The sequence below is a fragment of the Anthonomus grandis genome, chromosome 1 (assembly GCF_022605725.1).
Source record: "Anthonomus grandis grandis chromosome 1, icAntGran1.3, whole genome shotgun sequence".
Taxonomy (NCBI): Eukaryota; Metazoa; Arthropoda; class Insecta; order Coleoptera; family Curculionidae; genus Anthonomus; species Anthonomus grandis.
This window is the reverse complement of record NC_065546.1, coordinates 12,820,345-12,847,940: the sequence shown is the minus strand read 5'-3', so window position 1 is coordinate 12,847,940 and position 27,596 is coordinate 12,820,345. Positions and strand designations below refer to the sequence as shown.

General features: G+C 33.0%; 2 protein-coding genes across 3 annotated transcripts in view; one reads left to right on the top strand and one right to left on the bottom strand.

Annotated features, from left to right (window-relative positions):
• Window positions 1-2,023, top strand: part of LOC126743404 (brefeldin A-inhibited guanine nucleotide-exchange protein 1) — an 86,243-nt gene extending 84,220 nt beyond the window's left edge. The window contains exon 14 of the mRNA XM_050450486.1: window positions 694-2,023. Coding sequence (XP_050306443.1) covers window positions 694-834 — 141 coding nt within the window. The 3' untranslated portion in view covers window positions 835-2,023. The remainder of the gene's footprint in view (window positions 1-693) is intronic.
• On the bottom strand, window positions 2,016-22,392 carry LOC126743410 (uncharacterized). 2 transcript variants are annotated; one of them, XM_050450509.1, is made up of 6 exons: window positions 22,180-22,392; window positions 21,126-22,108; window positions 17,588-18,029; window positions 16,612-16,797; window positions 16,251-16,523; window positions 2,016-2,950 (listed from the first exon to the last, which is right to left on the bottom strand). In XM_050450509.1, the coding sequence occupies exons 1-5, from the start codon at window positions 22,255-22,257 to the stop codon at window positions 16,275-16,277; spliced, it is 1,938 nt and encodes a 645-aa protein (XP_050306466.1). In that variant the 5' UTR covers window positions 22,258-22,392; the 3' UTR covers window positions 2,016-2,950; window positions 16,251-16,274. The 2 variants fall into 2 exon arrangements, with proteins under 2 accessions (XP_050306466.1, XP_050306458.1); XM_050450501.1 differs by having other exon boundaries at window positions 2,016-16,523.
• Window positions 22,393-27,596: the final 5,204 nt, after the last annotated feature.

Sequence of the window (27,596 nt, the reverse complement as noted above, 5' to 3'; positions counted from 1 at the left end):
TTTTGAAAACAGGACATCCAGACCGATCGAACGGTGTGAAATTTGGGCGTATATATTGTTAATTCAAATTTAAAAATTTTCAATTTGTTAAACAATTTTTATCGCCTACAACGCCACGGATACGAGTTTGGCTGCCAATGGTTTATTTGTTGTACAATGTACAACTGATCTTTTTAGATAAAATTTGGCCGTATATATTCTTGATTAGATTTTTTGCAGTGGGCTCCCGGACCATATCATGTTTTTTTCTGCCACTTAAGAGCGTTGATACATTTGAGCTTTCAGAAACGTCGACTGCGAGATGAGAGATTTTGAATAATTTACAGATATATTTAATATAGAAAATAGCCAATTTGCGAACTTTATTTATAAAAATTATGAGCTTACATTTGAAAAAATAAGACAAGAAAAGACTTGATTCACTCTTTCAAAATGGATATTTTTATTACCAAAGAGTTTTTAGTTTTTCAGATCATGTGCCTTTTTTCGCTTATTTTCCTAGCGGATGGTCTTGATAATCTTAATTGTACAAATCTGTAAAGTGGTGGAAACAAAATAAGATCGGTCCACTAAAAGTAACAATTATACCGTTTATGTCTTCTCCTGAAAACTCCAACAGGGCACTTAAATTTACGATTATCAAAAAACCGTAGTACGAGACGAAATGTCAAAAATAACACATTTTTCTTTCAGTTTGCAGTTCACGTATCAAAATACTACCCTTACCTCTGCGAGATCTTATGTTTCGACCTGAAGGCGGAACTTCGTTCCATATTAAGGCGAGTTTTTCTGCGAATCGGGCCAGTGTTTCATATAACACGGAGTACGTCTTAGCTTAAATATTACTTCAATTTATTTAGGGACTTATAAATGAAAAGGTGTTACAGGTAATGTAACAAAAATTGAGCTATTAAAGTAACGAAAATTAACTTATATTTAACCAAAAACGTTTTAACATGTATATTTTATAGTAGAAAGAAACTTTAAATGTGTTGATAACGGTGTGTGATCTAAAAAAAGTGAAACATATGTTTAAACTTAACATTTGCCTGTAGCACCTTGTCTTGTTTAGGTTGTAAAGAATTTATTTAATAGATTTTCAAATAGCCTATACTATGTGAGAAAAATGGTACTAGTCGTGAGAATATTTAACGTTTTTTTTTTGGCTGTTAATAAGTTTCTTTATAAATGCAAGTAGAAGTAAAATAAACATTATTTAGTAACACGTTAATTTTTTTAAAACTGAACAATATTAATTCTAGTTTTTAGATAAATATTGTTTGAAGGCGTATAATTTTTAATAGGGTATAGTTTCAACGACCCAAAATCTAGAGCGTACTGCTAAAGCTCTTTATTTCGTTTTAAGGTCATATCGATTGTTAATTTTTTCAGCACTGTTATATATACTTGATTAACTATACTTATCTTTGCTAAATACTAAAACAACATTGAAAAACGCTGTACATAAGAGTAATTAGGTATTTACGCCATTCCGTACTAGGTGATAACATTTTTAGATAATTTATTAGGATAATTAAGGATATCTCTAAAATGACTTTGCCTTATTATTTTCGACAGTGGAAACTCAAAATATTTATTCAATTTTCTACTTCATGGCTATAAGTATTACTTACAAAGTCGACAAATGGTAATCCAGCATAAACTTTCTACCATAATACAACGTCCAAACGGTTAAGTCATTATTATCATTTCTTTCTAATGAAATTTTAGTGTAGTTCCTTATAAAATAAAAAGGCGAAGTATATAGAACTATTTTACGTGCCTTCAACTATAGTGGTTGTACGATTTTTATATTGTTTTATTGGTTATGTAAACATATTGATCTTTGAACGATAGAGATTTTTCTTGATAATGAATACACTACTTTTATCAAGGACAATATAATAATGATATGCTGTATAATTTTTGTTTAAAGAAAATGATATTGTATATAAAATACCGTAAATATATCGCAATTGTTTTACCAATACTACAACACAAATAAAAAGCTTAAATATTGAAATTTGGTTTTATTTTATAATGTAACAAAAAAGGACACTTTGTGATAACATTACTTAGTATACTACATTTTATTATATGACTAGCAGTTTAACCTTTTATTGGATTAATTAAAGACGTTTTCATACCAGTCTTAAATGCTAAAATATCGTGACTTTTTGCGTGTGACTGTCATTTTAATTTCTTATAGACCGTTCAACAAAAACAATAAATCAAACAACTTGAAAATCTATGTGTCTATATCTACATATTCTGAGCACCTCTGGTATGACATGCTAATCAAGAATTAAAAAAAGAAAGATATATATCCCGTCTATAAATATATATATGAAGGGCTGAGAAGCCAAGGGGTACAAGTCACATATTTTTCATAATGGAGTTAAATGCAGAAACTTACTCTTAAACACTTTAAAATGTTCGTGGCCAAGGGAGATAAGTGGAACTCTTATCATGTGCTAACATCTAGTAGCGAAAAAAAAAACTACTGCTTAAAAGTGCTTTTTAGTTTAGAAGTCAAGGGATACATGTGCCGCGAGTCACTTGTACCCATTGGCTTCTAAAAAAAACTGATAATTTAGTTTACTAAAGCTGTTGTTTTCTTTTACGCATTGTTATTGTGTTTAAATTGTTTACGTGTTGAGGCTATCAAACTTGATAAAAAATGTCAGAAGGTAGTTCTTTTAGCGTTTTTAATGGTAAGTTCTACTTTTTATCAAATCCAATATATTATTATTTGTTGTAATTTGAGTCATTTAGTGTGTATAGGTGAGGTTTTAAGGTTAGGTTTCTTTCTAATGTATGTTGTTAATAATATTATTTGAACGCTCGTAACCATCTTATTCAGTTGTCCTACTTTCAGATAATAGCGATGATGACGCTGATTATAACCCAGACGCAGATAATTCTTCCAGTACTAGTTCAAGTAACCGTCCTGAAGAAGGTAAGAGTAGGCCTTAGTTAATTATTGTTATTAATATTACTTATCAGCCGATTTCATTATAACGTTCTTTTTCTCTAATAGGCAACTTTTTATTGATAACAAACTTTAGAGTAATAATTAAAAATTAGGCTTAGTTTTGACATACACAGCATAATTAATTAATCTAAATAAATAATTAAAATTTAATTTCAGATCAAATGGAAGAAACTGAAGCAGACGAAGAAAAAAACACGACGGACAGGAAAAGGCAGAAGTCTTCAAGACTACGAAACATGGGTAAAAAGTACACTGACCGTAAAGGTAAAGTACACAATGAAAGAAAAGTTCAGGCATACGACCATGGATGCCGCTATAAATGTTGCGAAAATATGAGCGAAGAAAAGCGCCACAAATTTTTTAATAAGTACTGGGGTCTGGCGAATTGGGAATTGCAATCATCATTTTTGAACTCTGCGATTATAATAGAAGATCCGCATATGAAGAAAGAAAACACTGTACGTGGAAAGTCCCATTCTTGTCAATATTTATTAGGCGGTCTATAATAAGCGTGTTACCAACATTATTGCTAAAAAGAAAGAATCTGGAACGGGAATACCAGCTCGAGACCGTAGATGGCGAAAGGTTCCAACCAATAAAATTACCGTTGAGAAAACTGATTTGGTCAAACAACATATTGCTATGTTTCCTAGATATAGTAGTCACTATTCCAGACAGCAAGCTCCAAACCGAAAATATTTAAATGCTGACTTAAATCTGAAAAGATTGTATGACTGTTATAAAATCTTTTGTGCGGAACAAGGAAAGGAACCTGTTACTCTATCTTACTACAGGCATATATTTAATACATGTTTTAATCTTAGTTTCCATCGAGCACATACTGACACTTGTAATAATTGTGACAAGTTTAAATTAGCTATTGAGCATGGAGATCTGGAAGCTAAACAAGCTGCAACAATCGCTAAAGAAGTCCACCTACGTAAGGCTGAAAGTGCTAAAAAAGAAATGGATAATAGTAAAAAAGAAGTAAAAGATGATCTTGCGCATAAAGCTATATGTTTTGAGCTTCAAAAAATGTTGCCCACGCCGGTATTAACATGTACAAAAGTGTATTATGCAAGGCAATTATGGACGTATAATTTTAATGTACATGATATTGGGACCGATGATGCGTTTATGTTTCTTTGGCATGAGGGGCAAGCATCAAGAGGATGCGAAGAAATGGTATCGTGTTTAATCCAGTATATCAAATCATTGCCCTCTACAGTCACTCACTTCACTGTTTTCTGTGATAATTGTGGTGGGCAAAATAAAAGCCAACTTACGGTAAAATTTTGGTTATATGTTGTAAACACAACGCAGATTGAAATTGTCGACCTAAAATTTTTGCTTACTGGTCATTCTTATAATCATTGTGACCGAGACCGGTAAAGTGGAAAATACCAAGAGGAACACAAAAAGAGGTGTTTTCGTTCCTAATGACTGGGTGGATATTATAGCCACAACTAGCAAAAAGTTCTTAGTGAAGAAAATGTTGGATGAAGACTTTCTTACTTTGGATCCCATAAGCAAACATTTTGTGAAAGCTATTAGAAACATGCAGTGGCTGCAGTTCAGAAAAGAGAGTCCTTACACTTTGTTCAACAAAAGTCCATAAATAAAGAAATGCAATTTTTAGAGTACAACATGCTTGCAAATAATGTTGGAAGGATTCCAAAAACCTTGCCTTCTCTTATCCCTAAACAAAATAAAAAGAAAATAAAAGCATCAAAGTACAAAGACCTTGTTGGCCTCCTACCATTTGTACCTCCCGTATATCACCAATTCTATAGATCATTAGACTATGAGGCAAATCGTTTGGTGCACACAAGACAGAACATCCAGCAACAGCAAGAAGCGGTTCAAGAGGGACATCACAATCCTGACGATGATGAAAATGAGGATCCAGAACATGAAGACAATGTTTAAAGCAGTGACTCAGAATAGTTCTGCAAGTGGTATTTAAATGACATTTTTATACAAACTGTTAGTATTTTGTTAAGCCACCTTTCATTGGAAAAATACATTTTTCTAATTTATTTGTATCCTATGTTTTATTAAACTCCTAATTTCTATGAGAAGCCAAGGGGTACAAGTGATGACTTTTATCAAATATTGCCTAATAATCAATATGAAAAATACTAAAAAGCATATTATTTTTCTTTATTATGATAGTCTAAACCCTAGCAATTAAAACAAAACTGGTTTGAATTGCCATACTTTTGCCTGCATTTGATTACAACAATTTAACTTTAATTTGAGTTTTCTCAAAACTGACTTCAGTACACTTATATCCCATGGCTTCTCAGCCCTTCATATATCCAAAACTCCAGTTTTGATACAGAGTACTAAAAAATTTATATTTTCCTTGTCCGTCCTTCATAATTCCTCATTATTTTAAATCACAGAGTTGAAATATTGTTACGGATGCCAGAATTAAAGATGTAATTAAATTGAAAAAATTATACATTATTACAAAGCTATACAGTATCATAAAAACCTTTAATGGTCGATTTCGAACCCAGAGGCCATCTCGATCGTAAGGTGGAGGGTTGTTCCCTTGGTTTCTCTCTAAATGTTTATGCAACGAGCACCAGCTCTGAGTATTGGTTACAATTTTTACGACTTAAACCATTCTATTTATTTATCCAGAACTTTAAACCTCGTTTCTCACACTATGAACAAGATTACTTACAGTACTAGTGATCTGATCGAATTAAAACTGCAAAGGTCTTATAATATTAGTTACCCTCTAAGCTTTTTTACCCGGATTACATATTGAATAACTTTAAAGAAATTTGATTAAACAATTGTAAAAAATAATCAACTTTTTGAAAAAATCTTAAGAAAAATTACCGGTTACATGTTGCGCCCGACTAGAGAGTGGATCATCAGATCTACAAAAAGCTTTTAATTTTTCCATCATATTTTGGAAAATATATTTTTTTATTTTTTATAAATTTCTGTTTATACACGACCTATATTTTATCTAAAACTTTGATTAACCAGCCGCTCATAGTGTCACAGTATTAAGAGTGTATTATCATTTACAAAATCTATGACATGGTGTACCGCAGGGTACAAATTATTTTTTAAAAATAAGAGTGGTAATAATTTTGAGGAGTCTGTAGGCAGAGCACGTAATGCACAGTTTGAGGTTGCGCACTGGTTTTTTCTCAATTGTCTTACTCCACCCAACCGAGACAAACAACATATTTTCACTCTTCGAAAATCAGATGAGCCATTTTTCTCAGTAAATAAAAAAAAGAGTCGGTGGCTGCAAGGATGTGCAGTGTTACTGTAAATGCCCCAAATTAGGTGAAACTTATACTGTATAGTGCCTATATTAACAAATTGAAAGAAGGTAATCAAGTAAAGCCTCAAAAAGCAATACACTACAGGAGATTAAAATGTTTTGATGTGATAAAATGTTGGAGGTAAAGAAAGACTTATCCTGCCAGTGAATCCAAGATGTAAAGATATACTATGTGGAATATGATAATTTATATGACGTGACCCTCCAATCTCATCTTGCAACTGGACATGGAGGTAGAACGAGAACACTAAAGGAGGCTAACCACAAATATAAGAATGTGACAGTAGAAGCTATAACGCAGTATTTACAGTTATGTGAATCGTAGGTCTATACTACACACAGAAATGAATTCACGATGTCAAATCGATCTGATTGATATTCAATTCCGACAGCAATTTTTAATTTATCATGGTGTATTAAGACCATCTCACCAAATTTGTTGTTTTGCGTGCTATTTGTACCAAGCGTGCTAAAGAAATTATTGCTTACAATTTGCTTGATATTTGTACACTTTTTGGAGCTCTCAGCATACTGCACTCGGATAATGGACGTGAATTTGCTAATACTCTGATATCTGAACTAACTATGGGGCGATTCCGCTGTAGACGATTTTTGACAAAGAAATCTTAATCGCAGTAAATGATATTTTTTTAATGTCAATCCAAAGAAGAAAGTCTATATTTTCTAATAAAACTACTTTTTCGGACTATTTATTTCATATTTCAATTTTTTGCTCGTTAAGAAACACTTACATTCGGGTTTGGTGCAAAACGGAAAATGTGTACGTGACAACATCGCGTGAAACAGCTGTTACTGACAGTTGAGGTTATATTTTATTAGTCAATATTGTGGTGTTTACATTCGTTTATTCGTTCGTGCAAAGGCAAATAAGTACTTGTTTATGTACTTGTTATGTTGTATTACCTTTTAACTATTATTGACTACAAAAAGCTATTGATAGCTTATTGCACCCGCGATTTAAAAGATATACAAGTTTGGATTTCTCAAAGAAGTAATTTGCTAACGTTGTGACATTTTATGAATAGTAAGAAGAAACCAGAGGGAAATTTTAATCAATCGTAAGTAGCAATATATTCTAAGTTGATTTTAAGTAAACGTTGACCTAATTTGGTTGCACCCGCGATGGCGATTTTACGATCGCGGGTGCAACCTATTTAACTATAAATATTATCGCATATCATTTAATATATTTATATCATATTATAAGAGCAAAATAATAACTTAAACCTTGGTATAAGTTAATATTTTGCTCTTTTTTTTATAGAAAAAATGGATAAGAGGTCAGAAGAACCACAGAAAGAAACTGCTTCGCAGAAATATAGGAGAAAATTAAAAGAAAATGCTGAACTTTATGCAGACCATCTCCGAAGAGAAAGGGCTCGTGATTCGAATCGAAGAGAAGCAATGAAAAAAAAAATGGAGACAGATGAAGATTTGAAGTTGTTGGCTAGAATCAGATCTAGAGAAAGAATGCAGGCGACTAGAAAGCGTCGTAAAGAAGAAACAAATAAAAAAACAGGTGCTAGCTACAGTAGTCCTCGCACATTGGGAAAAGCAGTAGCAAAAGTGAGACGTAATCTACCAGCAAGCCCAAATAAAGCAGTGGAAGTTGTAAAAAAATAGCTCCTGAATACCAAATTGCTGTATCTGAAAACAATGACTTCGCTAAAAAGCCTTGAAAACTGACAGATGAAGTCAAGAAACAGATTTGTGATTTTTTTGGCAGGGACGATATTAGCAGACAAATGCCTGGAATAAAAGATGTAAAATCCATAAAGTCAAATTCAGGAACAAAGTTGAGAATCCGGAAAAGAACAATGGATGAGCATCCGAGAGGCCTTTTTAAAACCACTTACCCGGACACATCGAGTGGTAAAACTCTTTTTTACAAAGAAAGACCGGCTCACATTCTGCCTATCAACGATACGCCTCATAATGTATGTGTATGTACAACACACTCAAATTACATTAACCTTCTTCTCGCAATTTCAAAATATGCAACAGACTTCCCAAAAGCACACCGAGAACTGCTGAACCAGGTATCATGTAGTGTGGATAATGAAGATTGCATGTCCAACAGTTGCGATATTTGCAAGGAATCAAACATTTGGGATATTACCGTAGATTCAGATCCTAGTGTTAATTGAAAAGCATGGATTTTTCTGCACCAGAGACCAAAACAGATCGTAGTTAGCAAACCTTTTGATGCAGCGCTAGATGAACTACATGATAACACCGCTAAATTCAAGCTGCATTTTTTCGTTAAAAATGTTCAGTCCGAGTATTTTCAAAATGCAAAACAAAACCTAACAGTTAGTTAGCGAGAAAGCCGTTGTACAAATAGACTTTGCCGAGAACTATGGGCTTGTCAGTCAAGACGAAATATAATCAGCACATTGGACTCATGGGCAAGTTACGCTTTTCACGTGCTGTATTTGGACTTTCGACAAACTTCATTCCGTGGTCATAGTAAGTGATGAATTAAACCATAGTAAATACACAGTGTATCTCTTCTACAGAAAATTTGTGAGTACATCAAGTCAATTAACGACAATATTAAATTTATATATATCTTCAGCGATAATTGCGCAGCTCAATTCAAGAATCGGTATGTAATGGCAAGCTTAAATACACTCAAAGTAGAACATGGATTCACTCACCTCGAATGGAACTTTTTTGCTGCCTCACATGGCAAAGGTGCTGTCGATGGAATCGGGGGAAGTGTCAAAAGAACAGTGTGGATTGCTGTGTCTGTTTGAAGTCCCGAAGAGCTATCGTAAACAGTGCCCAAGAATTGTATGACCTTGCGCGCAGTCTCTCTACCAACATTTATTTTATATTTGTATCTAAGGAACAAGTTGAAGCTAAAGAGGCTATGTTAGATAAGAGTTGGGAAGGGCTGAAGAATATACCAGCCATTCAATCAAAACATTTCTTCAAATCTAAAGAGGGCAACAGCATAACTGTGTCGCGAACTTCTCAGTCTCTTGTCCAGGACACACTGGTTTTAAAATCTGTCTCAGAAAGGGAAAGTGATTTGGAGGATGAAGATTTAGAGCCTACACTTCTACTTTCTTTCAGCAGACAAAGAAACTCTGTGCTCTGATGTTTCTGCCACTACTACAGAAAGTGATTGGGACGATGAAGATTTAAAACCTCTCATACGTTTGGTGCCCGACAAAAAATTGTGTCCTAATGTATCTGTGCCTTCAGCATCTGATCAGACAACATGCTTCACACCTCATAGGACAAAACTCAGGAGGAAACTTGGGAAGATGAAGCTCCGACCACGTCTGTTGCCTCGAGATTACCAGCAGAAACATTTCCTGAAAGTACGAGTAGTGCTGTCACTGGTCTCTCATCAAAAGACATTTGCGCTGGTTCGTATATACTGGTACACAGCTGCCTTGTAAGTCTGGCAAAAATGTTATACAATATCGCTATGTGGTCGTGTGCCAGAGCGATATAGATGAAGATGGAGACGTTAGAGTATAATTTCTGAAGACGATTGATGCCAAACGCTTCAGTGAAGTCGTAAATGATATAGCTGACGTTCAATTTAAAGACATTATCGCAAAATTAGAAGTGCCAGAAAAGAAGCTTGATGGCAATGACATTTTAATAGAATTTTCGACGAATATTGACGTATTTGAAAAGAAATAGTAACCTTTAGTAACACGTAAGTGTGCTAGGTGGTAATACATATTATTCTTATGTTATAATTCTGCAATATATATAATTATAATAAGGTTTATGTTCACTTATGCTAGACATGTTGCACCCGCGATCGCTTTAAAAGTAAAAAATTTCTTGCTAATTTAAGTTTTGTATCATTTCAATGATTAGTTTGGTTAATTATTGTATAGGCTCTTAAAATATGAATGCATAATATAATAAAGGTTTAATATTTAACAAAATTTTGTGTTTTTGTTCAGAATCTTGAAAATGGTGGACCAATTTGGTTGCACCCGCGATAGCTTTTTAAAAATTCCTAGTAATTATTTATGTATTTCAATTGAATTCTTATTAACAAATCAAAATAAAACAGGTTAAAATGTTATCCTTTAAAGAAGGATTTTATTGAAATTTTATTTCATTTTACAAGTAAAAAACTTTAAATGCGTTTAAATGTTGCACCCGCGATAACGGAATCGCCCTATGTCAATTATGGGAAGGCGTTAAAATTGTGCACGGGAAACCAAGGCATCGCCAGTCTCAAGGATCAGTGGAGCGTGGAAATCAGGACATTCAAAATATGATTGCCACGTGGATGGAAACAAATAAATGTAAAAAGTGGAGTGAGTCCTAAAGATTTGTTCAAGCTATGAAGAATATTTCATACCATGAAGGCATAAGCAGTCCCCTTACGAAGCCATGTTTGGTTATAAAATGAAAATGGGTCTTTGCAATTCAAAAATGTCCTTCTCATACTACCAAACTTGAACAGTGAAAAAGAGCGTCAGAAAGTACTGTCTAAGGATCCAGAAGCGGTTGAGAAAGATTCTACTGACTTGCCATCTTTTCTAAATGAAACAAATAATAATCCTTCGGATAATCTTGCTATGAATCAAAAGAATCATAAGTTAACTGAAACAAAAATCTTAAATATTAAACGAAACAGGGAGGAAGCTCATCATTCTTTGGAACAATCAAAAAAAATTTAAATAATTTCGAGTAAGAGATTTCCGCCTGCAACACGTGGAGAAACCGTTAAAGTAAAAATACCAGACGTGGATCGATCCAAAATCGGATCCTCGGATTTTGTTGGCTGCTGTATTAGAAAAAACGGATGAAGATTTTTATCATCTTGGAACCAGCACAGGAACCTTGGCTCAGTTGTTTGCAAGAAATCAATTCACTATTTGCAAAGAAAATTTCCTGAGTTCTGGAGATGTTTCATCTCAGGAAATTAGCGTAAAAAGGGCTGTGCAAAAATTGTAGTTATGCGAGAGCCAAGAAGTTGTAATTGCATTGTAATTACAAGAAATGTAATAGCATTCGAAAATGTTCTACCAAAAAATGTTTGTGCAGATCCTCTAAAATACTCTGCAGTTCAAGATGCCACGAAAGTTTGCCCTGTACCAATAAATAAATATTTCTATAAGTGGACATTTTAATTCATTTATTTCATTTGATAAAAAAAAAGGATTTTTTCTTTTAATATTAATAAGTACTTTTTCAATATTAGTACTTGAATTAATGTTTTTTTTTAATATCTCGTTTAGGACTACTATGATTTCTGTTTAAATATAAGAATATTAAAATAAAAAGTGTTTTGTGTGTCTTTTTGTTTCATTTATAAAGTAGGGGAACACGGGGCACGTTGAAACACGGGGCACCTTGAAACATTGTTCTCATTTTAAATTTTCGCGGCTAAAAGAGAATCTGTTACTGTCAGTGGTGCTTCGATCGCTACCAGCTCTCGTCATCTTTATTTCCTTAAAACCGCAGTAGTAGTTCGGACGCTGTCGAGAGAAGTGTATTTCTTGGTGCTAAAACTAAATTTTTACGTAGGAGCATATTTTGATTTTAAGGTAAGTAATTGCAATTTTTTACTTAGTTGGGTAGCTTAATTCGAAACGTTTATATTTTTTATTTACTTTTATGTATTTTCCTTTTTCTAATCCTTTTATATTTTTTTATTTTGGCATAAAATAAACAATATGGACGTTTGGGGTTCAATGAAACATTACTCGACGGGGCTCTTTGAAACGTTTCAAGGTGCCCCATAACATTTAAAAACTTCGTAACATTATCCAGGTATGTGAAAAAGAAAAAAAACAATGAGAGTGATACAATTTTTTTTTCCGAACTACAATGTTAGACAAGTGTTTAATGTGGAACAAGAAAATAAACTAAAGGAATATTTGCTAATGTGTTCCAAAATGTTTTATGGTCTCCCAGTAACTGAATGCAAGAAGGTGGCTTATGAAATGGCTGTGATACATAAAATAAAACATCCAAAATCATGGGACGTTAACAAATCAGCAGGACAAGATTGGTTTTATGGGTTTTTAAAAAGAAATCCATCGCTTAGTCAACGAACGCCTGAGGGATGTAGCTTGTCCCGGGCTACATCTTTCACAAAAGCAAATGTAGATGCATTTTTTGATAATTTGCTAAAGGTTTACGCAAATCCTCACTTTGCAGATGGAACACGAGTATTTAATCTGGATGAAACAGGTACATGCACAGTTCAAAAACCCCAAAAAATAATTGCCAAAAAAGGATCCAAGCAAGTTAGTAAGTGCACTAGTGCTGAAAAGGGTACTAACGTCACAACCTGTTGTTTCATTTCAGCAAGTGGAAACTTTATTCCCCCCGTTATGATATTTCCTCGCGTACACTTTAAGCCTCACATGGTGCAGGAAGCCCCCTACTGGTATTCTTGGTTTGGCAAATCCGTCCGGCTGGATGACTTCAGTATTATTTGTTAAAGTTATAAAACATTTTATACACCATACAAAAAGTAGCATGCAATCGCCCACTAATTTTATGCGACAATCACGAGAGTCATTTGTCGTTAGAGGCACTTAATTTGTGCAAACAAAATGGAGTGACTATGTTAACTTTTCCCCCACATTCCACCAATAAATTGCAACCGTTAGACGTGGGTGTGTTTAAGCCATTTAAAACGTATTACAATGCTGCAATAGATACTTGGATGATGCAGCATCCTGGCCAAACAGCAACTATCTACAATGTTGCTGGCTTTGTAAAAATTGCTCACGAGAGAGGAATGACTGCATCAAACATCACCGCGGCCTTTAAGAAAACAGGAATTTACCCATACGATAGACATGTTTTTACCGATGCCGATTATTTATGTAATTATGTTACCGACCGACCAATGGTCGAATTACCAACTACTTCTAGTCAAGAAAAAGTGCATTATTCTTCGCCAAGTAATACTCCTGCTAAAAAAACAAACAACTCAGCAATGGAAATCGAAGCATCTGCCAATAATACCTCAAGCTTCAATAACGACTTTGAAAACCCCAGTACTTCTACTTGCAACAGTAATAACGGAGATACTTTATGTGGACCTGAAGATTTTAGGGGATTTCCCAAGGCAGGCAATAGAAAAAACAACAGAAAGGCTCGAGCAAAAGGAAAAAGTATGATTGCAACCAGTACCCCGGAAATGACCGCACTTGGCAATAAAATTGCGGTATCAGCATCAAAGAAAGAAACTGCCAAAAGAAAAATAACGGATTTTGACAAAGATGCTAGAAAGAAATTTAAAAAAATCGAAGAGGAGCACTCATCATCCGAAGAAGAAGATGTAGTCTACACTGAGACTGATGACGACTTAGACGACGATGAAGGCCTTTTCATCGTGACTGAAGATCATTTCGTAAATCTGGATAGGTCACCTCTGCCAAATGATTATGTACTGGTGGAATTTAAATTAAACCGACACAATAATAAGTTCTACGTTGGAATTGTTACAAAAGGAAAAGATACAAATGGAGATTACGAGATAAATTTTTTTAGAAAAAAAGGATATAACAAATTTGTAGAGCCATCAGTTCCAGACGTATCACTAGTCGCTGAAAATAGCATTAAGATGGTTTTAGGGAACCCAGTTTTTGCAGGATCAACCCAACGCCAAAAACAATATATTTCTTTCGGAATCGACTTTACCAATATAAATATTGGCTAATGATTATATTCAACATTTTAATTATTTCGCTCTTTGGCTGTACTTATATTCCATTTTTTTTACTGAAATAAAATTCTAAAAATATTTAGGTCTTTTATTGGGAATACTTCTAAAGCGATTTCATTGTTATATAGTACTCTAGGTATGTTGCATTGTGCCCCTATATTTGTTCCATTGTGCCCCAGTGGTGGGGCACAATGAAACATTTTTTTCCTAAATTTCAATAGTTTGTTGGACAAAATAGGTAGTTATAAGGCTCTTGATACTTCTATACATGTACTCCTAGTACCGAAGGACATTTTTTAAAACACATTTAAACCTAATAGACTTATATCGAAAAAGAGAAACAATTAAAATGAAATTTGTGTTTCATTGTACCCCGTGTTCCCCTACCTTATTTTTAGGCATTGAAATTTTAACCATTATCGTTTCAGGATATCGATTTCTGTAACGTATCAGTGGTATTCGTACTTTTAACAATGTGGTGTGGTAAATCCTAACATTCACTGGGTAACAGTCCGAAATGGAAGCAAAATAATTAGTTTTTGGGCTTTTCCCACTTGCTTTTGGTAAATCCTCGGTTTAGCGCGCTTATCCTATGTTTTACCGAATTCCGGGCATTTACAGTAACACGTGCACAGCGAAATATAGCTACAAAAGTATCAACTGAAATTCTAAAAACTGCTTATTTTGCATTGAATTGCTCTATTGCTCAAAGGTCTTAATCCAAAGATGTTTAAAAGTGTATAACCAGTTGGTTAGTAAAGCCTATTATAGGCGACGAGTACTTGACAGAACCACATAAAAGTTTAGTTCCTCCTTGTGAATTTTATCTGTGTATGGATTTTAATATTTTTATCATTTAATATTAAAGTATGGGTAAATTATATGTATATGATTTGTATAAGTATTGATATTAATAAGCATTAAATAAGTTCTCAATCATTTTCATTTGCATGTGTAATTTTATTTCCTGTGTCTAGTATATAACAATTTATATTATTGTACTAGCATGCGAATTTCCAGAATATGGAAGAGCTATTTGTAGGTCTGATGTTGCTTAGTGGCGCAATAAATATGACTGTAATATAAAAAAAATGTTTTTGCCAGTTTGTGCCCTGATCTAAAAGCGAAAGTCTCACTCTATGTCTCCGTGAGCTTGTGTGAAGAGAGAACACACGCCTTTGTGCTCAGCCTACTAGATCAACATGAAACCTCATAAAATTAAGTAGGAACGGAAATACGAACACAACTTCAAAGCTAGCAAAGTATACCTTATGCACAACACTGCATGCTCATTATACCTAGTTGTAACTAGTCGTGACTGCTTCAACACTTAACAAATTAGTTTTTATGCCCGTACAAGGGTATAGAAAATGGGAACCCCGTAAAAACTAAAAGCAACTTATTCAGTCCCAACGTTGTGACACATGGAGTCACTCCTAAATCAAATAGTAACTGATAGCTTCGATGGCGTCGATGGACAGATTATGAAATCATCGACTGCCGAAACATCGGCATGGAACCCAAGAGTGCAACTGATTTTTAAAAAACATGGCAAATTTATAGAAGAATTCTAGGATACAGATCAACTTAAAAATGATGGGTAGTGGTGTGGTCATGCCTATTAAAAATGAAGTCCAAAAGGGACGAAATCTTCGAACGCATTTTGAATGAGTCCATAAGTCGATCACCATAAATAACGCAATATGCGAGTGCACTGTGCAGGACGTTGAACCTTTTTTTCCACCATCTTGTAGAGCTATGGTAATGGCTGACCTGAACGGGCTACACACAGCAGGGAACAATCCAAGAAACGATGCTTCGTAATCTTCTATATAGTTACATACAGCATAACGATGATAGACTATTTGTTAGCCAAGAGTCCAGATATAATACCAGACACACATCTTCATACAAAGAAGTTTATCTCAACAAAAGGCTAACTAACAATCACCTACAGAACAACACAAACTTCAAATGCAATCCATACAGGCAAAAACTAAACGACATGTGGTTTAAATATAAAGCTCGTCCCCACAGAGTCTTCTATACCTGTTTGCCGTGATTAAACTTTTAAAAAAATAAAACCAATTTTTTAATCTACATATCTGAAAAAATTATTAATTTTAAAACAAAATTTGTAAATCTTGGACGGAAAATTGCGCAAAACTTTTATCAGTGTAACCAGCACATCGCCAAAAGTTGATTTTAACTTAACACAAAGTTGATTTTAACTAAACAAAACATACCTGCAAAATAAACAAAAGTAAATCCTAAACCTTTGCCACTTTAGGGCTCTCTTTAATCACACTAATTTTACTGGACGATCTGGCGGAACTAATAGAACTAACAGATTTATCGGATCGACTGGAGTTAATCGACTTACTAGCAGATTTTCGGCCGGATTGTGGTCTCTTTAATTTCTCGATTTTACGCTGTCGATCTGCTCTAATTAGTGACATCTGTTCTGCGATTGGTAGTTCAAAAAATATTTCGTGGAATGAATAGAGAGCTGCTGAAAGCTGAAAGCATTTACAAATAAGATAAAGGATAAAATCAAATACTAAGATAAATCCTTTAAAAACACAAAATTAATACGTTTTATTTTACCTGATTGATAAGCCTCCGATGTAGCTCCACATCTTTTTCATCAATATTATCAGAATGATGAAGTTCTAGAGCACACATTAGGACATCTTTAACGGTGGCTATCAATGTTTGCACCTTTTCGGTTTTGATCAGTCTTCTTGTAAGATATCCCCTGATATGAGCACCTATCACACTTGCTGCCCAATCCTATTAATCAAAGAACACAGTGTCAAAACATTTATTTTTTTGTGAGTTAACAATAGACATAATATGTTGCTTTCTCAAATTAGTTGCTGGTTAACGTCACACACCTTTATTAGATTTCCAAGGAAAGCAATCGACAGCTTGGAAGTTATATAATTCCTTATACCATACTACAACTATTTTATAATTAAAGGTGTAAATTTAAAATCTAAATTAATTTATTTTTCAAGATAAGTCTGTTCTACTTGCTTTCTTAATAGTGAATTCCTGTGAAAGTTCTAGTAGATTCTAATGTGTCTACATATTGTTGTTTTTTATAGATGTGTTAGTGTGATTGCTAGGATTAGAGTTCAAATTTTTTGGATGATTACTCCATGATACATCCTTCCAGATAAATCAGAAAATAAGTGCTTTCGAGTGCTGTTGAGACTGTAAGATACATGTTGTGTATTACATTTTAAGTAAAGTTAAAACTACAATCAGTCTATTTTGCTGTAAAATGGTCGAAATGGGGCAACAATTTTTTTTGCAACCAATGAATTTGTCATAACTGATGAAGATCACAAACATTGTTTTTGCATTATAAGTGAATTGTGAGAAGTGCATTATAAGTGCATTATAAGTGAATAATAATAAATTAAGTATTTTATACTTTATAGTTTTAGATAAATACTTGATTAATTGCTGTTATTTGGTAAATAATGTATTAAATTTATATGCTAACCCATACTAGGGTCAAATTTAACTATATTACTTTCAGAAAATTTTATTAGTTAACTACAGCATTACTCACCCTTTTCAAAGATTGCATAGTAACAGGATCAAGCTCAGGAAATAACTCTCTACTACAGGTTACAGTTTTTAGTTCATGTGACACTATAGCCTCCCAATACTCCTCTTTTTCTTGCAAAATGCCAACCTCCGGTTCCTCTTGGTATTCAACAGTTAAATTTAAGGCCGGAGTCAATCCTCTTACTGTATCACTATCACTACCACTATAGTAAATAGACTGGCTAGGTGACATGGAAAATGTGCTGCTACGGGTAAGTTTTTCATTGGTCTTATTGTTTGGTGATTCTTTGGTACTTTCCAATGTGTTTGGGCGACTTACAGGTTTAATAGAAGTAGTAAATTCGGAAGTCAGACTGACATCGCTGAGAGAGGAGAAGTCTATAAGGTTTTCACAGTCTTCTGGATGGTTTGTTGCTGGATGTGGAGGACATAAAGTCACCTCTCTAAAATATGTTAATATCTATGTGTAAAAGTTATAACAGAATTTATACGGCTAAAATTATTAAATAAAAAAATGTGTGGATATAAAAATGAGTGTAACTTTCCAGCCGATACATAAGCAGCTTCCTGTGATTAATTATTAGAAAATTGCTTTACCAATATATTGAAAAGCTTGTTAAGAATAACAGCAGACACTGCCAAGATGGAAATAGGAATAGTTTCAAAGCTATTCAAACTTACCAATTTTATGTAATAATAAGAGCACACAAAAAAATACAATGCAATAAAATAAAACAAATAAATAAATTTAAAAAAAATTAATGTGAACAATTTTCTTTAAATATAAAATAATCAATTGTTTATTTATTCAGGTTTCACCTTATAATTTTTTTTTCTGAAAGGATGAAATCATGCACATATTATCATTAGTAGTACAGTAGTCTAATTAAATGAAAACTATTATATGCAGGTGATATATGAATTCCTAATTATTACCTTCATGTGCAAAGACTCAAATATGTTTAGAGCAGAATTTTAAAATATTTTAAAATAGAAGGGACTTATCTATAGACCTATCGAAGGGAGGCGCTAAATAAACAAAAGAAATTCAATAATTATTAGTGAAAAAAAAAAGATAGCCAACTGTGGTTTTCAATTCTTCTAGTAATTTAAGCATCTTTTGACTCTGCTATGAAAATTATATCGTGCCATTTAAATTTGTGTGGGAAAAACCAAATGAGTTTTTAAATCAAATGATATCTCCTATCAATTTTACTAAAAACTTTCTACTACTTAATATAATATTTAAAAGAACTTACATTTCACTTTTAAACAAGCCCAAATTGAACAAAATCAGGTAAATCTTATAAAAGTTATAGACATTTAATAATAATAATATAATAATAATAATAATAAATGCCTTTATATTACGAAAATAGTTACAACAAGTTATTAACCAAAAATGCGGCGAGATCTAGCCTGGGGCTACTCTATCTAACCGCACTGCTAACTTAACATACGAAAGCATAACAATGTAAATAATAAATAAATTGAATAAGTTTTAAACATTATGAAGAACATACAGAAAAAAAAATAAGAAGAGAAGCCTAAAATTATAAGAAGCCTAAAATAGAATTTTGCTTACATCACATGACGTGATTAATTATTAAAATAATTATAATTATATCTAGTTTATAATTGTTGCATCCTTCAGACATATATACATTTAGAAGCATTAAAGTTTTCTCCGCCAACTACGATACAGTAAAATAACCAATATGCTATATATGTAATAATATAGTATTCTTTAAAAAACCGAACAATCAATATAATATGTATATCTTGTAAATAAATACAAAAATCACTCAAAAAAAAAACAACTTTGCGGAAAAACTAAATTATATACATTCTTTAAGTTTGAAAAGCCAAGTAGTTTTATATATAGAGATATACCGTAACTATTCTAACGATAACCTTATTTTACATCGTCAATTTTATTAATAAATATTTTTTGTGAAGTTGCCGGGTTCCAGCGAAATATCTTACCAGATGTGGACCAGACGTTATTGTGACCATATTTTCGTTTAGCTTCCAGGAGCAAATGGTATCTACGAGACGTTAAATCTTCAAACAAGGATACGGGATGATTTTTCAGCATTTTCTTCTGCATAAAAATCTGGTTCCTTTTAATATTGCTAATAAAACCGGCTATAATTGGGAAAGGGTGATCATCGTTGCCTTTAGGAAGACGAAAGACATAATTGAAATCATCAATGCTGCATGAGACGCCTAAATTTTCTTCAAAGAGTTTTGATAGATCGACACCCAGGTCTTCATTCGCCAACTCTCTAAAGCCGCAAATTCTTAGGAAATTTCATTTTGAAGCTTGCTCCAGATCCAGAGTTTTGACGTTATCCAGAGTATCGTCAAATATCTTGATCCAGAGTTTTGACGTTATCGATTTCTTTCCTGTTGTTTGTTACCGAATCTTCCATCTTCTTAATCGCATCACAGAGCCTGTTTAACTTAGTTTCCAAGGCTCCAATTTTAGTATCAAATTTTTCTTCAATTTTCTTCAAAAAACTAGCACAAACCTTGGAAATCAGTTTTTCGGTTCGATCTTCTTCCAGGCGATAAGCGCTTCCGCTACGGGTTGTAGTACCACCTCCTATAATGCAAGTACTCTCTAATATTAACCAGCAGTCAAATCTCAAATGATTGGTACTTACTACTTTAATTAGTCCGATTATAAAGACCAAATCGATTATGTTCAAAACGACTTACTCAGACCATGGTTAACTCACCACTTCACCAACTTACAATAAAATTACTAATTATTAGCGAGTATGTTTTACATATATAGCAAAAATATGCCGAGCTGTAAATGTGCTTTACTCGGACGTAAACATCGCAACCATGAAAACTTAATAACTTTAAACAAATACAATTTTAGTACCTTCTCCTACTTTATGAAGGTTGCTATGCCAATGAGTCTTTGACCAAAAATACCTTTTTAAAAATATTCCATGGTTTTTAATTATATTAAAAAAAAAATTACTTTAAGCTGCCATTTTGTGGAGAATATTAGAATTGAATTATTGACTTATAATTACAGTCCCTCCCTAGTGGTCAACTTTGAAACTTAAAAATAATTTCCAGCATTTTCTCTTGGCTATTTTTATTATGTTAAAATAAATTCCAATGATAATAGATTCACAGTTTTTGAGATATAGTCATGATCCAAAGATTTTATATGCAGAGGTATTTTATTATAAAGTCTTGTTATGTTGTAAATAAAAGATCTTTCAAAAATAGAAGTTCTGTGAAATGGGATGGTTATTCTGTATCGCGAAAATCCAGATTATGTATTTCACAGAAAAACTTTATTTTTCTGTACATTTAATAATAATAAAAAATTTAAAAAAAAAGAAGTTAAAATTTAAGAAAAGAAAGTGACACTTCAGTGCTTTCTGGATGCTAAATAAAAATCTTCTAATATGATTAGCAGAAAAACAAAATAATACCTTAAGAATTATAATTGCCCCAAAACTGGCTAGCGAGCATTCATCAAATTAAAAAAATTATTAAAAAACTTTTACCTTTTCTTTTCATTCCTCATAATTTCATCCTCTTGAATAACAATTAATTCCTTATCATTTCCAAAATCTCCTCCATTGCTTTTATGCTCTTGAATTATCTCCTTCTCTTCCAAAGTCTGATGCTTTAACATTTCAATTATCTGTTTAGCATAAAAATCAGGGATTTCTTTTAAAACATTTGCCAAATATTGGTGTGAATCAATTGAGGGAAACTTAAAAGCAGCTTCAACAGAAAAATCATCATTTTTCTCAATTTTTTCTGCCCCGCTAAGATGCATATTATCAAGTATCAGCTGGGAATTAATAGTGGGCGACTTAACTTCCTTTATGTCTTTTGAAGATTGGTCTGGACTGTCTGCTTCATTAAACACCACAGTACTCTTAGTACTGAAAATTTCACTATTGTGGCAGCTTTCTGATGAAACCCATTGGTTACCACTGTGGTGATTAGACCCACCACATGCAGATCGTTTTAAGTGCTCTAAAAGAATTGGACTGGGAGCTTCAAGTGTATAAGAATTACTTCTAATTAACCTCGGTTTTGGTGAAGCACAAATTTTTTGTTTGATATCATCTTCCCTTGATTCTGAGCTGCTCCTTGGTCTTATAATATCATTATTTGTGGCATTATCACTAGGTGCTTTATTAGATGGGCTCTCAGTATTAGTTAAAGCATTTTGATTATCAAGTTTTTGATTACAAAATATAGTTTTGGAGCCACTAAAATTATATTGTGTGACTTCAATAAGATCCTTACTCAAATGGATATCTTTTAACTTTCTAGTACTGTTGGGCTTATCTGATATATCAAGAGCGTCAATATGACTATTGTCGCCAAAAGTGAGTTCTGAGCAAGGACGGGCGTAAGAATTTTGGAGTTCTTCAAGGTTTTGTTTCAGTTCCCTGCAAGTTTTAAGGCGCTTTTCTAATTTAATTGCTTGCTGTTTGTATTGAAGGAGTTCTTTACGAAGATCAGACGTTATCTAAAGAGGCATTTATTTATTTAAAGCATATTTTTTAAATAAATAATATATATTATGCAAAAATTGCTTACCACCGGTGGCAGAATCGGTTTTCCATTAATTTTAATCAGAGACACATAAGGTTTTTTGTTGTCCTGGCTCTCACACATCTTTTACCATATTATTAGATATATACAAATTAAGAAGAATTTATTGTTAATTCGGACAATGGCAAGAATAGAAATTGATTATTTGAATATTTTGAATTTGTTTTCTTAGTTGTTGTTGTTTCCAGTGAAATTGAGGTGTCAATGTCAAATTGACAATGCGTGTGAAGCAGGGCAACCGATTATATCTAGCGACCAATGTCGAGAACACAGCATATGTCGGTTGCCAGCAACCTATTTATAGTCCGCGCTCGCTGTTATTTAATCAATATAACGCCCATATCTCCTGAAATTCCCAAAGGGTTTTAATATTTTTTTGTCCAGATAATAACAATAAATACCTTAATCGAATTATAATAGTTCCAGACTTCTACAAACTAAGGTTTCTTTGAGAAAATTCATTAAAAAGTCAAATGTTAAAAACAAGAAAAAGGCTCTAACTCCCAAAAATCCTAAAGAATTTGGATAAAACTTTTTTATATAAAAAATAATAAATATCTAGACCGATTCCAGAGGGTCGCAAATCTAAATCTTGTTTAACATTAACTTTAATTTAGATTTCATTGAGGCATAAATTTCTAGTTCCAAACATTCCATCGTCATGCAAAAAATCTTTCCTTGCACTTCCTGATAATACGCAAGGTTGGAAAAAAATTTGCCAATAACGTTCAACGAATCATTTCTTGTGTAATTTTGCCAGCTTCATTTGTTATGCGTTGTTTTAAGTCCTTTTATATTTTCAGGTTTAGTGACAAATAATCTGTTTTTTAAATGGCTACAAACAAAGTAATCTAAAGGGGAGAGGTCTGGGGACTTGGCTAACCATTCTATGGGGCCCCCTGCCTATCCATCTAGATAAGAAAATAAAATTTAAATAATCACGAACCTCTCCTCTAGCCAGGAATAATGCGGTTTTGAAGCACTTCTAAATACTTTAAAGAAGTCAGGTTTCATTCAATATGTACGGTCGGGCCGATCATTATTTTTTAATTGTATTCCAAATAACGCAGCCCACACATTAACTTTTTGGAGATAATAGTCTTAAGTTTTAAGTCACATCCAAAATCAAAATGATTTCAGTTTTAAGTCAAATCGAGTTCAACATTCAAATGATTTAAATCTTAAGTCTTGACTTAAATCGTTTTCTTTTAAGTCAAGTCATTTTACTAAAGACTTAAGTCAAAATAGCATAATTTATGACTTAAGTCTTTAATTTTGATTTTAATCATTATGCGGTCAGTTAAGTCATAAAAGATTTAAATCAATCAATCAATATGATATGATTTAAGTCGATTTTTTTACTTAAGTCTTAAATTTTGATTTAAGTCATTATGCGGTACGAGTTAAGTCATTGATATATAATGTCAAAAAAAGGAATGATATAAATCAAAATTCTCAAGCGAATATAACAAAAATTATATTCAAGAATTTATATTTCGTACATTTTAATATTATTTTATTACTGGTACACTGGTACTTACTTACTGGCTAATATGTGGCAGAAATGCAACTAGAAGATCACTTTTATCTAACTTTATAAGTTCACAATGGGTGATCACAATTAAATTGGTCAACATTATAGGATAGGTATGGGCTGCACTAGTGAGTACTGTAGGCAAGTAACATTGACTTTTTTTGACAAGTAACATATATGTAAGTAAATGCACTTTTCAAGCTGGCTGAACTTGAAAGCAAGTTTTTGGTTTTAATGTTTCGTTACAATATTATTAAGTTATATTATAGATACCACCCGGCACCCTGAGGAAATAAAACCACTATATTAGAACTTTGAAAATGTTTATATTAAAGTTAAACACAGCTGAACCTAAGGAACATACATTCAAGTAGGAAAATAAAACAAGTACCTAAATTTACAGGGAACATTAAACCAACTTAAACAACTTTTTTAAATATATACATAATACATACATTTGTCACTTGTCAGAAAGTATTTTTTTAAATTTGGACACTAAGCAATGTTTTTAATTAAGCTATCAAATGGACCATTCATGTCTAGTAAAAAGTGGCCCGTGCGTCTTCTTGACTTGGGAGCAGGGACCCTCTTGGGAAGAGAACCTAATCAGGGAAGAGAACCTACCCAAACCCAGAAGAACGAACCTCTCTCAAAAAGACTGTCTTTAGTGTCAAAAGGGACAGTTCTCCTGAACTATTAGCCATTTCGACCAATAGGATGTATTTTCTCTCCCGGGGACGCTCTCTGGTCCCAAATCAAAAATCGACCCCCTGTATGTCATGTGCGTATAATGTAGTAGAAAGTAGAATGCATTATATTTTATTGGTTTTCAATAATACTAGGTTTTCAAAATTTAAATCAGAGAGTGCATGCTGCCTAGGAGAATTGATGAATGTTGCAAACGAAAACAATATTTCGACGGGTGCCGAAGATGGCAAAACAGCGTTGAATTTAATAAAAGCCCGCTTAATGCATGGATATTTATTTAACATTTCAATATTATTTTCAGAATCTTGCAAGTATTGCAAATACTGCAATTCAAATTCATTTAAAGAATTGGCTGTGGCTAGATTTAAGGAATCACTTGTGTCGCTAAACTCAAAAAAATCAGTTTCGAACGTATTTTCGGAACATTTCATCGCATTTAGTTCTGATTTTTTCTTAATAGAATTAAGTTCAGAATCAGATACTGCCTGAATGACTATATTTTTCAACTCAGTTGTACTTAGGGCCAACCCAGTATCTTTAAAAGCACTTAACCAACGCAACTTAAATTTCGGATGAGTAATAGTGGCAACTAAAGCAAACCGTGACAATTTTGTTAAAGAAAAATAGCTTGCAAACCGCACTGTTAAAGAGTTTAAACAGCTCTCTACTACTAAATTTAAGTATCTAAAACTTTGAGTCTTCATTCTATGAAATTTAACATACAGGCTTCCGATTGTTGGGAAAACGCTACCAAAGTAGGTATTTTGATCGTCTTGCAGTATGTCGATAGCATATGCTAAAGGCTGAAGAATTTTAATGTACTCTTCAATATATTCCAGATCAGATTCTTTAAGAACCTGTGATTTTAAATCTAGTTTTTCAAACAAAACATTAAGTTTATCTTTTTCCTTTAAAATTTGGGCTAGTGCATCATAATAGGAATTCCATCTAGTGACCCCTGGATAGCTAAGGTAATGACCCAATGTTTCTTTAACAATCTCTGCAGACTTTGGGCGGCCACACTTATTCCATAATAAGGAACACTTATTCATTATGGTCGTGTGCTTACTACGTAGAGAATGACTTTTGTTTATTGTTTTAATTATATCTGTTGTAGCTATTAAATTTATCGTATGGGTCACACAACGGAAATGATTGGGTAAAATGAAATGGCTGTTACTTTGATCATCATATTCAGAGGTAATTGATGTAGGCAATATCAATTCATCTTCATCTTCATCGTTTAACTTTGAAGCCTGTGATATCATTTCTTCGTCATCGTCACACTCTTGCTCTTCGTTTTGGACTGTTTGCAAGATAATATCCCCGTGCAGATTTATTCCGAATTCCTTGAAAGCTTTAATGAAGTTGGAACCATTATCAGTTACCGTTCCTATAATTTTTGTTTCAGACAAGCCAAAAAAATTGTTAATATCATCTAGTATCTCTGCAATTTTGTCAAATGAGTGTGTTCCACTAAAGCGTCTGCATGCTAATGCGATTGATTTTCGTTGAAGTGTTTGGTTATCGATCCAATGACATGTCACTCCCAAAAAGCTTCTTTTCTTGGATGACCAGATATCAGCTGTGGTACATACAAATGGCACATCTTGTAGCAAAGATTTAACGTTACTAAAAAAGTTAGTACTTAGCGACGTTATTTTTTTTACAGCTGTTGTTCTGGACATAACTCTCAAATTAAATCTATAAAATATCTGAATAAAATTGGGATTGCTAAGGACTGAAACGGAGCTCATGGTATTAATAACAAATTTAAGAAGCCGCTGGTCGAATTCATCTTGCGTAATGGCACCTGCGTGAGCTATACTATATCTAATATCTAGCTGCTTGTTGCTCTTAAATGGCTTCTGAACCTGCTCAGACTCTGAGAGTTTATCATCCTTTTTATATTTTGATTTTAGATTTGTTTTTTAACTCGTTTGTATTTAGTATAGTCATTAAACGCTGTGGCGTGCTTAACCTTTAAATGCCTTATAAAATTTGTTGTTACTGTTGTTTTTCCTTTAATGGATTTCGTGCCTTTACAAATTTGACATATTGCAGCAATATTAAAGTTATTACTTCGGCTAACAATTTAAAAAAATTTGCCATCAAATAATGCTGATTCATTTGATGTTTCTTCATTATCTTCATCTTCTTGGGGACAGCATGAACTAGAAGTTGATACGGAAGCTTCATCAATTTCCATTACAGATCTTGAGTCACTTGGTTTGATATAGTTTTTTATTTTATTTTGTGGCTTTACCAATGACTTTACGTTAAAATAATCCTCTATTTTGGTTTTAAAATTGTTCCTGGCCTCAGTAGCTGGGTCGTAGTTAGGATATCTCTCATCTTCGCTTGGAGCGAAAGGATCTTCTAGAGTTTCTAGATCGTCACTCTCAGTATCTAAGAGCATTTCGTCATCCAACTCTAAGTCTTCCTTGGACATTCTGTAAATAAACACGAAAATCAGTATAACCTATTCTATAGTGACAGTGACTCTTCTATGCTATTTTTATTGAATCAATTTTATTATAACGTATTTACTTGATAAGTTTTTTCTTCTTATGGGCTTATTTATCAACCGATTTAAAAAATTATTGTATCAAAATATTGGAAGTAGAAAGTGCATTTAAAAAGTATTTGTTCCCGATACCGTTCTATTTAATAAAATTGAGTTATTGTTAAACTTAAAAATACAGATTTCGAAATTTTAAACAGGCGTGTGCCGTGTAAAACATTTAGGAAATTAAATACGATCAAAACTATTTTTCGGTGATTACTTGATTTTGCCATGTCATGTGTTCTAGTTCAGTCACTGTCAGTGATATCTATTGTCGGGTCTGGTAAGGATTATGAACCCACAAATTTCGGGATTTTTTAAATTTTAATCGATAGTCTGTGCTTTATAGAATACATTAAAAGTGATATTTCAGTGCGGTTCGCGGCATTTAAAACTGTTTTTTACATGTTTTTGCAAAAAAACGTATTTTTTGGTTTTAGTTCAATTTCAAAGTGTTCAGTTATCAATATCCACCCAGGAAATACTAAAAAAACGTAAGTTTTCTGATAATATCTACCTTCACAGTAATGGAAGTTATAGGAGTTTTTAACTAAGTTTTTACTTCATTATTATAAAATAAAACTACCCTTTCAT